Below are 13,191 nucleotides of genomic sequence, written 5' to 3'. Positions count from 1 at the left end.
CATGATTTCTGATGTACCTTGCTAGCTTCCCACAAGCAAAGTCAATGGGAAAGCCAGCAGGAAGTCAGAAGTCACAGTCATGTGAGGTCCTCGCTTAACGATGGCAACCAGGACTGTCGGAATTGCCATAGCTAAGTGACGCAGTCATGTGACATTGCACTTTACAATCGTGTTGCTTAGCAACTGCCATTCTGCTCCAATTGCCATCGTAACCTGAGAACTACCTGTATTGTTTGTCATAGTATACCATACACTTCTGGCAGAGCCAGACCTCTGTACAATGGAACATATATCAGCAGCAAAATATTCATTCTAGCATGCCTGACATACACATATTCCATGAAATAAAGTCAAAGGAATAATCAAGATGTTTAATAATTAAAAATAGTCATTTCTTTTTATTTCAGAAATAGAGATCCTCAGATCAGTAAATCATAAACTTGGTTCCTTACTTTCATTCACTGAATGAAGATTTTTTTTAACCTTAATTTTCCTCTCGTTGCAGCCCTTGCATTAGCCAGAAAATTGCTCCTGTGAGTTAGACAGCTCTCTAAAGCAGCAAGGGATAAAGCAAGATGGAGGAATAGTGAAAAAGTTGAAATCTGCACATTTTTTCTTGTGATGTGGTGTTGATCAAATGATGTAGAATCTTTATTCACTGCCAAAGGAGACCAATGGCTAAACCATGTGCTTTCCGCTGAGGCTATCCATTTTGGCAACGTCATTCTCAGTTTTTTTTTCCAGATTGCATGAATCTCACTTCAATATTCAACATTCAAGATGAATAGTTTCCTTGATGTGACTTCAGCTTCCTTGTTTTAAACTGTTGAGTTCCAGTATCCCAGCAACAGAATATTAATTAATATTATTGCTAATTGAGGATGACCCACAAAGAGGCTTTTCAGGCTCAAATATAAATGGCTTCCCTGGCTTAGTATAGAATAATACAAAACTTCAAAACTGCACTATGTACTCATAAAAATTCCTAAAAACTTAAGAACCTCTCAAAAAACTTTTGACACTGAAACTGTAGGTTTGACTAAAGTATCTGGGTGAATAACATAACGTCTTAAAAATAATAGGTGTGTCATATTTAAAAATACGCAGAAATCTCAAATTACCTCACATACATACTGATGGTCCTCAGATCCCAGAGTGATGTGACATGCAGGCCAGGGTTATCATTCCTTCATTTAGTGTTGAAGAATAGGCTTTAGGTGGCTCTGGCTGCAGCATAATATTAAGGTAGAAAAAGGATGGCTTTACATTTTGGTAGTCTAATTGTGGGGGGTTGAGTCTTTTTGTTTTGTTTTTCTGAATCAGAACTGACTTGGTGAACCAGCTCAAAATTTTTCATATAGCCCCAGAATCATCTAATGTTTGCAAATTGAACAACGCAAGAGTATACTCTCCGTTCTTGGGGCTTAAGGCCCAACTCATCTCTCCTGAAAATACTCTCTTGTCTAAGAATATTATAAATGCTTTGCTTGCGGTCAGATCAAGATATATCTAGGAGGGCATTTCATTTCAAGAATCTGGATAACTAGCCAGACTATAGGATCCATCATCTGCCCTCTGCCCAGCATGTAGTAATGCTCTCTTGTAATGGTGTGGTCTCTTTGCAAGTGCATGTGTGTGTACCTGGAGATGTAGTGGAATGGGCCCCTGACTGGGTCCAAGGGGTCCCTAGATCTACAGTCCTCCTGCAGTCTCCTTACCCTTTGGGAGACCCCCTTGGGATACCCCTTGGTGCGTTGCCACCATCCACCTTATTCAAGTTCAAGGACCTATTTGTGTTGGTTTAAATTACAGAGCAGGGTAGGAAAACATTCCTACTTCTTTTTCTCAGTAATTTAGCTTGACAGGGCATGTTCTAAAGTTAAAGACCTCTCAGAGTGAGTGGGTTAATTCAGTAAAGTCAGACTTCTTTATTATGTATATTAAGGTTAAGGAAGTAAATGAGAGTTGAAGACAATGGAGAAAGGGACAAATTATCATGACTCCTGCAGACTTCAACTCAGTTGCTAATCTTCCAGGCAGAAATACACATCCATATGTGTACACACAATACAGATAGGAATAAGGATTCAGACAAACAGCTCAGATCAATCTGTAACATAAAGAGAACTATCATAATTTGCATTAGCTCCACGTTTTCCTTGGTAGCTATTTTCTCTTGATTCTCCAACTTTCTTCTGGGCTGGGCTGCTTTTCTTACTTGGCAGAAACTAGATTGAGAAGGGAGCCCCTTTCTTCCTGGGATGAAAGGAAAATGTCATGAGTACTGATGGCGAGCAGGAGGGGGCCTCTATCCAGGGGGGAAAACGCATGCGTAGTACTGAGGAATTAAGCAGCCATTCAAAGAGACACAGATCAGACCCGCCTTAACTTTTGGGGTTTGTCTGGGTTTTTCCCACGCTTCTTCAGTTTGTTAGGATTTTCTGTCTTATGTAGCAGTAATAAACACTAGAGACCTATTCCTCATCTTAGCGTGATTCCTGACTGTTAGGACAGAAAAAGATCAAAAGCAAAATCTGATTTCCCTCTTTTCTTTTTCAAATCCCACCTGAGAGGGGGAGTTGAGCCTTCGACATTTGACTTTCCTGAGTTCTAATGGACCCTGTCCACTATCCAAACTGACAGGTCAAATTCAAATTTCTCCTTAACTCTTTCGGGAGGGGGGGAGGGTTATCCCCCTTCCTTCCTGTCATAAAAGAAGCATTAGACTCTGAATATAAGATTATGTTTGCACCATTCAAAATACTGTAGAACTTATCGTAAGAAAAAAACTCCTTAAGTTATCTGGTTCCATATACAGGGAGGAGAAGAGGGAGGAGAAATACCTGTACCAACAGATTATGAAGTATCATTCCCCTTTTGTATAGGACTGATGGGCAGTGAAGTCCAACAAAGTAAAATACAACTATAAAAACAATACATTGCAGCATGCAGTGGTAGAAAAAAAAAAAACCAAATTATAAAGCAGAGGTTGACAGCATTTGAAGCCAGAGGCATGCTTAACATTTTTTAAGATTTGAAAGTCAGAAGTCCCATCCTTCTGTAACTTGGAAAAAAAATTCTCTTGTTTTTTCACATCTCTTTAGTTTTTCTTCTTTCTTTCTTTTCTTTTTTAGTTTTTTTATTTTTTCGTAGCTTTTATCTTTGTCTTGAAACTTAATAAAATTCTTATTAAAAAAAATTTTTTTTTAAGATCCTAAGGGCTACTTTGGGCAGGACAAGGATGCAAATTGGGTGGGGCTTTTTTTTTCTTGTTTCAGGAGTATTTTTTTTTAATAAACTAAGGTAAGCCTAATGTAGAACTTGTAAGGCAGTTTTCATGTTGCTTCTTTCCTTAACATGGTGAGATATAATCCTGTCAATTTTCAGCCATGATGACCATAAAGGACTTGAGGGGTGCAGATTCCTCCCCCGTTATATATCATCAGTTTTTTAAAAATGGCAGAATTTAAAAAGTAGATTACATTTACAGACTTAAAATCATAATTTTAAAAAATCTGGCAGAACATGAAAGTCATCAGACTCAGCCACCTTACATATTTTGATGAGATGGCCTGGATGAAGATCTCCATGGAGATTCTTAAGGTTTAAATAGGTCTGTGGAGATGGAACGATTTTGCAGGTAACTTGGTCCCAAACTGCAAGATGTTTTAAGGATTAAAGACAGTACTTTGAATTGAACCCAGAAAGGGCATAATTTTACTGGCATAATCTGATCTAATTTTCCATATCCATTAATAATCATGCAACTACATTTTATAATAGATACATTTTCCGGACCATTTCCATTCTTTCCAAGAGGCATTTATGACTTTCTAAAGCCAACCTCACATCCCCCCACTATTATAAGGCAGAAGAGGAAAGACGGGAAGAGGTAAATGGTCACTCAGCTTCAGCAACCACCTTGGCCATATCTTGAGGCACCAGTGACTGAAAACATGTAATAAAACAGGAGCAGACTTTGTTCTGGACTTCTCTAATAACACTGTTACTTTCACAGAGGATTTGAGTGACTAGCAAACATGTCGCAGTAAGCTATCAAAGATTCCATGAGACTTTCCCTGGGCCCAATTGCGAATGGTTCCGTATCACTCATAAAGAGATTATGTAATTAGAGGGGAAGGGGGGGAACCCTTCCTTGTCACCAGAATAATGAGCTCTATTGGGCATTTGGTTATATCCGTCCTGAATCTTTTACCTGAGTTCAAACCTTCTTTCAGCAAGCTTCATATTGGTAACATGACTCTTTCTTCTCGTCTGTATCACACCATGCGGCTGTCCCTCTCCTAAGTAGAGACCCTTGCCTACATGCCAGCCTGCCTAATCCCCCTCATCCTCTGTGGTGACTTGCAAATTCCATTTCAAGGAACCATTTCCCAAGAGTCAAAGTCATATGTCATTTTATGTTTCTTAAGTCAGGAAGCATCTGTAACCAGGCTATTTTTGTTAAAGAAGGGTTAGTTTATTTTTGCCCTCTGGACTGTTTCTGTATTTAACTGAGTATCAAAATTGAAAGTATAATGTGTAAATTGAAAGTGTGAAATGTTTGTGGGACTTATATCAGAATACTGTAAGATTTTATTTTGTTTTGTTTTAATGCAAGATTATGCCACCGTTTTCAAACAGAGCTTTTTAAGTGCCTGTAGCCTCACTGCCATCATCTCCATCCCTCAAATACTGACGGCATGTAGAGCATCAGGAAATGGAATTCATAGGCCACATTAAGTTATCACAATGTGCCACATGTCTAAAGAATAAGCTGTTTGTGCACATGGCTCAGTTGCTCCCACTTGGCTCTTCCTGCCAGCAAATAGCTGACATGCTCCAGCCATGACATGGCATGCTCCAGCCATGGTATATTTAGCAGTATGTATGAACTGGGAACTCTTGACTTGTTTCTTTCTTAACAAGTCAAAGTCATAAGTTGTGGCTTCATCTTGGCTTATGAATCTGCTTGTTATGAACAAGCCACGGTTCTCTGTTCACACTTAAGGCTAAAAAAATATAAATTAAATAAAATAAAAAAGCGTCATGTGGGTACGTTAGCAGTCACATTCCAGATTGGAACTGCCAGGCTAAAACTGAACAAGCTGGTACTCTTAACCCCCAATGTGAAGAACATGAAGTCATTTCTCAGTGGAAAATTCCTTCTTAGTATTTTCTGGGAAGCCACAGGAATTTTTAAGTGTCCCTATGAGGAGTCAAGAAGGACTTAACTTGGTTCTGAAAATTTTAACATGTTTTTATACTTTCAACTGTGCAAAACTATGCAAAGCAGATAAAACAACACAAAAACTATGAACCAGTTCATAATTTAATGGCCGCCATGCACAACGAGGTCCATTGCCCTCGTGTTCATGTTGCTGTCATGTTTCAGGTATGGAGAGAAAGATGATAGCCTTTTTCCAATGTTACTGACCAGCAGCTGGTACTTTATGTATATTGTCGGTGATTCAAGGGGTAGTATGGCACCATCAAAACTACTATCCACCAATGCCCTAGTCTAGCCCCTTTTAAAAATTAAATTAATGGTCACCACTGTCTGTGTTTTGGTGAATTCCATGTGAGCACTGGGTATAAAAAAGGAGCTCTTTTTATTGGTTCTGAAATTTCTGATATTTAACTTAAATGGATGAGCAGGAGATCTAATATTGAGAGTAAGAAAAACTTACCTCTGTTCACACTTTTCATATCTTGCATGATTTATATGTCTTTTTCCCATCTCCCCTTTGCCCACATTTTTTCCTAAGCTTATCCCCCCCAACCAATATAACCTTTTGCTGTAGAAAAACATTTTTCTCAATTTTTTGAAGCAGGGTGATCAGAATAGTATGCTGTTAAATTAATTATGAGGGAAAAAACAAACCAGCAGCAACATTAACATATACAAAATGCTATGATATATAATAGATTACTAAAATTGAACACAACATCTGTAGAGAAGGATTTGAATAAATTTCAGCATAGAGACTAGAGTGTTAATTTAGAAAACTACAAAACTGATTTTATTTTATTGTCTTCCTTCATTTGTTTCTGCTTAGTTTTAGTTCACCTTCCTCTTAGTTTTCTACTTCTTTCTCCTTAGAGTCCAAGTTGCTCTTTCAGCTGCAAAATCAATACAGAATAAAATTGGCACCTTAGTCATTGGATATATTTGAGCAGTTTATGAGTTGTGTATTTTGCATAATGGCTCTAATTATGAAAACACAAGTGCTTTTTACTTTCAACTGCATTTAAACACAGTGACCTAGCAAAATATGGGTCACATGTATCTGTCTAGACAGATTTTTTTAAACTTAAAAATTGTCTCTTAAACACATGCTACTTGTATGTCTGTCATACTTGAGAAACAAAAACAGCTAAAACATCTGTGTTACAGCTGTAGAGAAGGGGGCTGCCTGAAAGCTGAGGAACTAACATATTACCAGTCATTATATGACTGGTATATTTTATAGAGGGGGAATTTGCCTTTGCATGCACACAAAAGTAAAACAAGTTTATTTTTTAAGTTCACTGTACCTCTATCATTGCAGGCATTGCAGTATCTCACCAAAGCATACAAATGTGAAATCCAATCAGGAGACTGGGACAAAGATGCTTTCTCTTTTAAGAAAGTAGCCAGAGATGCTCTAGAGCTCGCACATGGTATGTCCTGTATGAAAATGTTGATATAAGTCATGGCTGATTACCTATTTATGAAGTTCCTTTTATCAGAACAACAAGCAGCGGACATAGCATGCCATACACCTGAATATAATTTCCAAGTTGAGGGAAGGGGAAGTGAGATGTAGCAACTGTACCTGAAGTAAATATTTTTGGGGCAACCCTATCTGGGATTGGAAGCTAAGCAGAGTAGGACCTGCTAAATCTTTTTGTTACACTGCCACAAAAACTGCATTATTTAGACTAGGTAGTCTTCATAAGTTGCACTTGACTCAAGGGCATCTTTACCTGCTTTGCTTCTGCCACTTCAGAAAGAAGCCTTCGCTCAGTAAGCAGTAATGAAAAGGTTGAAATTAAAAGTGACTCCTAGCCTCAAAAAGTTGAGAAAAGGGCACATGGTGTTTTGGAGACCTCTTATAATTAGGAACAGACGTTATAGTGGGGAGGAATTGATAAAATACATTTTTACTCCTGATAGCCAATACTCTAGCATGCTGAATCGAGGCATTGACAATCTTTATTTTTTTACTTTTTCATTTTCTTTACTTAGGCCTTTCAGGTTTTCTAGAGTTTGCTACGATTTTAGAAACTGAAATCTAGTGTGATTACAGAGCTAAGTGTTGGCATATTGACATCACAGCACAGGGATTTTGACATGTACATGTTTCAACATCAGTTCCAAATCTCATTTTTAAAAAGTGGAAACAACAATTAACTTAGAAGATCCTAGTGTTCTAAGGCACAAGCTAGAAGTTTAAATGACCATCTGGTTCTGAAAATGGTTGCATTACATTTGATTTTCTCTTCTCATATATACGGCTTTATATAAAACGTAATGCCATGATATAACATGATAGTCATGGATATCCTGACAGGGCAGTTGACAAATATGCATCATGACATTGCAATGCAAATTCTGCCCCTTTTGTACTTGCATTGCAGTGTCACATGCAAGTACTAACATGCAGAACATGTGTTACGATGTCATAATTCATGTTTTGCCAATTTGATGAAATCTCAGCTTGTTGCAGATGCCCTGATGACACTTCCAACTATCAGAAGCCAGTGATATGCATTAAGGATGCAGAAGCACAGAACATTATGCTACCCCACAATGAGTGAAGTGGTATGTTATAGAGCAAACATAAAAAACTGGATATTCAGTGCTGCTTTGAGCTGGCTGCCATCATCTTCAGACTTTCTAACTTGAAAATATTGAGAACAAAGTAAAATAATCTCTGTCCTGATTCAAGATGCCACAGGTCCTGCAGTAATCAAAATCTCCTTAATTCCATTAAATGGAAAATGGAAATAAAACAAATTGTTTGCATCTTATTTCATATTCTGCATTTGTCTAGTTGTGTGCAAAAAATAAATAATTAAAAATCCCAGCAGCGCCTAGAAGAGAGAGCATGGAAATTTGTGGAAATGTGCACCTCCAAGCTCTGTTGAGCCACAGTGAGGAAGGAAGGAAGGAAGGACGGACTAGTTCTACACCATAACACTATATACAAATAATCTCAGCTGTTGAACACATCTGACATTTGATCACAGAGATCTGGAGTTGTTGAACTGACACAAGTTTTACATGCAAAAGATCAAAGTATGTTTGGTAGCTGTGAATGCTCTGACTAGCTTAACTAGCTAAGAGTTAAAACCAGCATGGGATGGGAAGGACAGTGAGGACAGAGGACATGGCTGACTGGAAGAATAACAGTGAGTATTCCACACTGCAACCTTCACTTGCAGATTCCGTATACAATACTGTGATGCTGACACTTAGGTAGCCAAAACAGCATCATTTATGAACCACAGAGAAGCATTAACTGGAATGGTAGTTTGCCCATTTTGTTATAAGACAGGAAACATATATCAAGAGCATGCAATGCTGGTTCTTATATCACAGAAGAGGACAGGGCTGACTGGAATTCTGAGAAGGACCATTGCAATGTTTTGTTGCAAGTATTCCACTTGTATGCATTATTAAATAAGATATGTAAAAAATAAATTGTTGCATGTTAGCAACTTAGGCTGCAACCTTAAATGTAATCACAGAGCTCTACATTCCAGTGATACTACATGTAAAGTCAACATTTGGGGGTGGGGGGAACAAATTTATTGCTGTGGTGTCAATAATTCCTTTTGTAATAACAATTGCAGGCTATTGCCTTATCTTTAATGTTTGTATGGATCCTTCTTTTAATGAATTAGGAAGCTTTTTCTCCCCAGTAAGAAGTAACTGAGAGTTAAGTAATCATTTATGATAATCATGCTATTATTGCTATCACCCAACTTTGTTTTGTCCTTTAAAATTCCAGTGGCAATGAAATGCAGCAGAATGAAAGCTAATTACCAAGAAGCCTTGCCAACACTCTCTTCTGCTCGACTCAACTTGCGTGGTTTGGTAGCCAAAGCAAAGGTGAGGCTGAGATGGATTTCATTAAAGGGTTCTCTGGAACAGAGAGAGAGAGATCCATGGGCTATGGCTGAAGTTTTCAAGAGCTATTGGTTTTGTTAATTCAACTTTCCTCAACCTCCTGTGCTCCAGATACCTTGGGAATATGAATCCCAGGATTTCTAGTCAGCATGGCCAATGACTGGCTCAGTGGCTAGGAAATTGGAGCTGTATCACAGCATATCCGGAGGGCATTGGGATGGAAGGAACTGCATTACCTCTTCTTTACACTGACAGGTGGGATGAAGGGGTAGCCTGTTTTAATAACAAATCAGTTTGTGAGAACTGTACTGGATTCAGTAGCTACAAATACCCTCCTGTTACATATCTTCCAAGAACTGGCTGCTTCTTAAGAAAGCAATTTTGAATGACAGCTGCATTATGACATTTGCTGCCAGCGATACCATGGAAATGCAATAATTAACAGTTGTAAAGAGGAGGGGTGGGGTGGGGAGATGAGAAAGACATAACGATGGAAGAACTCCTGGCCCTGCTCCCTTAGAATAGCTCTTAATGTGGTCTCTCATGAGAAAAAAGCATGGAAGGGAGTTAAACTATGTGGATAAAAGTAGAAGTGAAGTTGCCCTGTGCACCTGTAGAATTGTCTGATACTGTCCTGTAGAGACTAGGAAGGCAGATGGCAGGAGGAACTGGTCTGCTCTGAGACCTGAAACCACAGTTCTTAGCCCCACTTCCAATAATCCCAGTCTGCTCTGACTTTTGGTTAGGTGCTCACATAATGACTTTGACTGAGAACTCACAAAACAAGAGGAAAACTGAATTCTTCTCCAGCTTTCCTCAGTGTGGCCAGTCAGAAACTGCATGATAATTAGTTGCTGCAAGATTAACTCACAGAACTTGGCTTCCGCTGCAAAGGATGTGACAGTGCAGCATTGTGCATCTCATAGCTCATTCATCCCATCCACTCTTGCCCAGCTGTCAAATGCTACAGGCAGCAGATGCAAATGCCCTGCAATCTAAAGTTACAATGGAAGAGAAATGATACCTCTGAAGCTCACCATAGTTTCTGCTCTTCCCTGCTCCACATATTCCTCTTTATCCACTCATCCAGGAGGGGAAGAGCTAACTGAGAATGCCTGACTCTCACTTCAGGCCCAAGGGGATGAGAGAGTTCACTACCTCTGATAAGGCCTACTAGAGGTCCTTGTCCAGCACTTCCATTATGGACCTTTTGGTGCCCAATTCTGTTATTTTTAAGATATGATTCTTTCATTCTTTTGAAATGCTCAGAGCTTGGCTACTGAACCGTCTACAAAAACAGTGACTACATAAACAAGGAGATCAAAGCTAGGACTTTACAGCATGGCTGCACAGCTTGTAGACCCAGGACTATGTGTATAGCCTCCGGTGCCTTGGCTATGGTCCTCAGAGTTCCCCTGAGGTTGTCAGCAAGCTCTAATTGATAGAAGGGGAGAATTAATTATTAATTTGCTGTAGAGCAAATCTTATTAACTCTATAGAGTAAATGTAATTTAATTTTGAATGTAATGTTTGCCCTGGCCTTGTCCACTGTTTTTTTATAACAAAGGCCATGGTAAGTACTTCTATGTGAGGTCTTCAGCCTGGAAAACAGTTTTGGACCCCTGCTTTACAGAACAGAATACTAGACCCTAGTAATCCTGAAACTTCTCCAAAGTGCATCAAGAAGACCTTATTGCCCAAGGCTTAGCACTGAAATCTCTCAAGAATCTGTTTTGATAGGTAGCCCTACTGTGCCTTCCAGTGGAGTTCTGCTCTTTCTTCCCATTTTTTAGAATTTTTGTCCGACACAATGTTAGAATCTGCTTCATTTGGCATGCAGATTGAAAACTGACCTAACTGTTCCAAATAGATTAACATTGCATGGAGAGATGTTCCTCATTTGTCACCCACGGAGGAACACCAGCTTGCTGCCTTTGGAAAGGGAATAATCCTTTGTAGGCACCATAAAGAAATGACATCACTGAAGTTATGGAAATGATTGTGATTAGAATTTTTTTAATCTTGTGCCTTACTTAAACTAAAGTTTCCAGTAAAAATTGGTTTTAATTTTCTTGTGTAGCAAAATTTTGCAGATGCTGTGAATGGTGAAGTTTCCAGTGACCTCGCTGAAGAAGTGGCAGCAATGGAGAATTTGATAATGGAACTGCAAGAACTTAGCAACCAGCTAAGGAATCAGACTTGAGAAAAAGAAGATCCGATTTCTTGGAAAGACAGAAGGGCAAGGCTGGCATACTTCTCTGGTTATAGCTTGTGCTAATGAGCATTCAGTAAATCAGATGCCCAAAGGCACCTCTTAAATAAATACTTCTGTATACCATACAGCTATTAATTGTTGCCAACAAGTTTTTCTGGTCCTATTTGTTCGTTCTCAGCTATACGTGATTTGCATTGGCTTGGATTTTATGGAACAAATTATGACTGGTTTTTATTTAGAAGCCCTTTTTTCTTTAAGATTAGTTCTGCCCCACTGCAAAAGAATTGGCTTCTGTCCATAGTTATGCACTTTAAGGCTATGAATAATTGGAGAGTTTGTTCATAGTGGAAAGGAAAGGGCTATTTGATATGATTGTGTCTACAGGAACCTGGAAATATGGAAGGAGGGAATAAAAAATGGAAATGACTGTCTTCTATTTAAAGCTTGAGGACTCTCTTTTCCTTAGCCTGTGTTTTTCAAATGCAAATATTAACACCCAAAGAATAGGCATCATGTTCCTAGAACAAAACGGCACAGAAGTAGCTTTCTCTGCTGCAGACCATGAACTCTCATCAGATCTTGCTGAGAAATTTTATGCTAACCATTTTCAAAACAGACGTTTAAGAGTATAGGACCACCTATGGCTTCGCTTCCATAAGAGGTATGTGCGTGTGTGTGTGTGTGTTAATAAGCATGGGCCTAGCAACACTAACATCAATAGTTTTGCCTGGGCTGGGGTTAGATGCTGGCTTTGTATCTTCAGCCATCTAAAAATGGAAAATAAGATGTCCTTTGTTAGACTGGTCCATCACATGAAGTCCTAATATAGTTTGCCAGGGGTTAGCTTAGTATGCGGTATGTACCAAACCAATTGTGACTTACAGTACTTAACAAAAGATGGGTAGATTTTGATTTAGTGCAGGAATATGCAACTTCCATCGAAAGTGGATTGGGTCAGGCCTGGTGGGGATTTTAAGGGCAAAATCTTGCCCCATGCCAAAAAACAAATCTGACCTGGAAATCTGTGGGAGCTGTAAAAGTGGTAGAGTCAGGCTGCATGCATCCCATAAACTGTAGTTTCTGCATGCTTGGCTTGGTATGAAAGCTTTTCCTTGCTAGGTATGATGCAGTAATTCTACTTGTTTATCTCTGACAATTGATCTTCTAAGATACATTGCTGCTGAATGTGAAAATTTTATGCAATTGTAACTAACAGCCATTAATGTATCCTCTTCGTTCAATCCTTTTTGAAAGTTACAAAAATATTGGCTATAAATTACATTTGCGGGTTCAATTCTGTAACTTGATTTTGCATTGTATAAAAAAGTATTTCTTATATTTCTCCTAAATTTACTGTTTGTTCAGAGAATTTTGTATTCATATACTGCCCCATTATTCTAGTTCCGTTGCTCTTTTCTTTCATAGATCAAAGCCCACAATTTATATGGCTTACTGAATTGCTCATTCTGTATCTTCTCCAGCTCCATATTTGTAGAGATTGGCGGGCCAGACAGTGGGACTCACCATATAATGGAGACTTGTCTTACTTTTAGTCTCATTCCCAATGAATTTTGACATGTTGTTGTTTATTCATTCAGTCGCTTCCGACTCTTCGTGACTTCATGGACCAGCCCACGCCAGAGCTTCCTGTCGGTCGTCAACACCCCCAGCTCCCCCAGGGACGAGTCCGTCACCTCTAGAATATCATCCATCCACCTTGCCCTTGGTCGATCCCTCTTCCTTTTGCCCTCCACTCTCCCTAGCATCAGCATCTTCTCCAGGGTGTCCTGTCTTCTCACTGTGTGGCCAAAGTATTTCAGTTTTGCCTTTAATATTCCCTCAAGTGAGCAGTCTGGCT

General features: G+C 39.0%; 1 protein-coding gene across 1 annotated transcript in view; it reads left to right on the top strand.

The window, feature by feature from the left end:
• The window catches only part of TTC27 (tetratricopeptide repeat domain 27), an 88,048-nt gene extending 75,366 nt beyond the window's left edge, over window positions 1-12,682 (top strand). The window contains exons 18-20 of the mRNA XM_063305502.1: window positions 6,552-6,663; window positions 9,000-9,100; window positions 11,199-12,682. Coding sequence (XP_063161572.1) covers window positions 6,552-6,663; window positions 9,000-9,100; window positions 11,199-11,321 — 336 coding nt within the window. The 3' untranslated portion in view covers window positions 11,322-12,682. The remainder of the gene's footprint in view (window positions 1-6,551; window positions 6,664-8,999; window positions 9,101-11,198) is intronic.
• The last annotated feature ends 509 nt before the right edge of the window (window positions 12,683-13,191 follow it).

This window comes from Candoia aspera, chromosome 1 (genome assembly GCF_035149785.1).
Source record: "Candoia aspera isolate rCanAsp1 chromosome 1, rCanAsp1.hap2, whole genome shotgun sequence".
Lineage (NCBI taxonomy): Eukaryota > Metazoa > Chordata > Lepidosauria > Squamata > Boidae > Candoia > Candoia aspera.
This window is presented reverse-complemented; position numbering and strand designations above follow the sequence as displayed.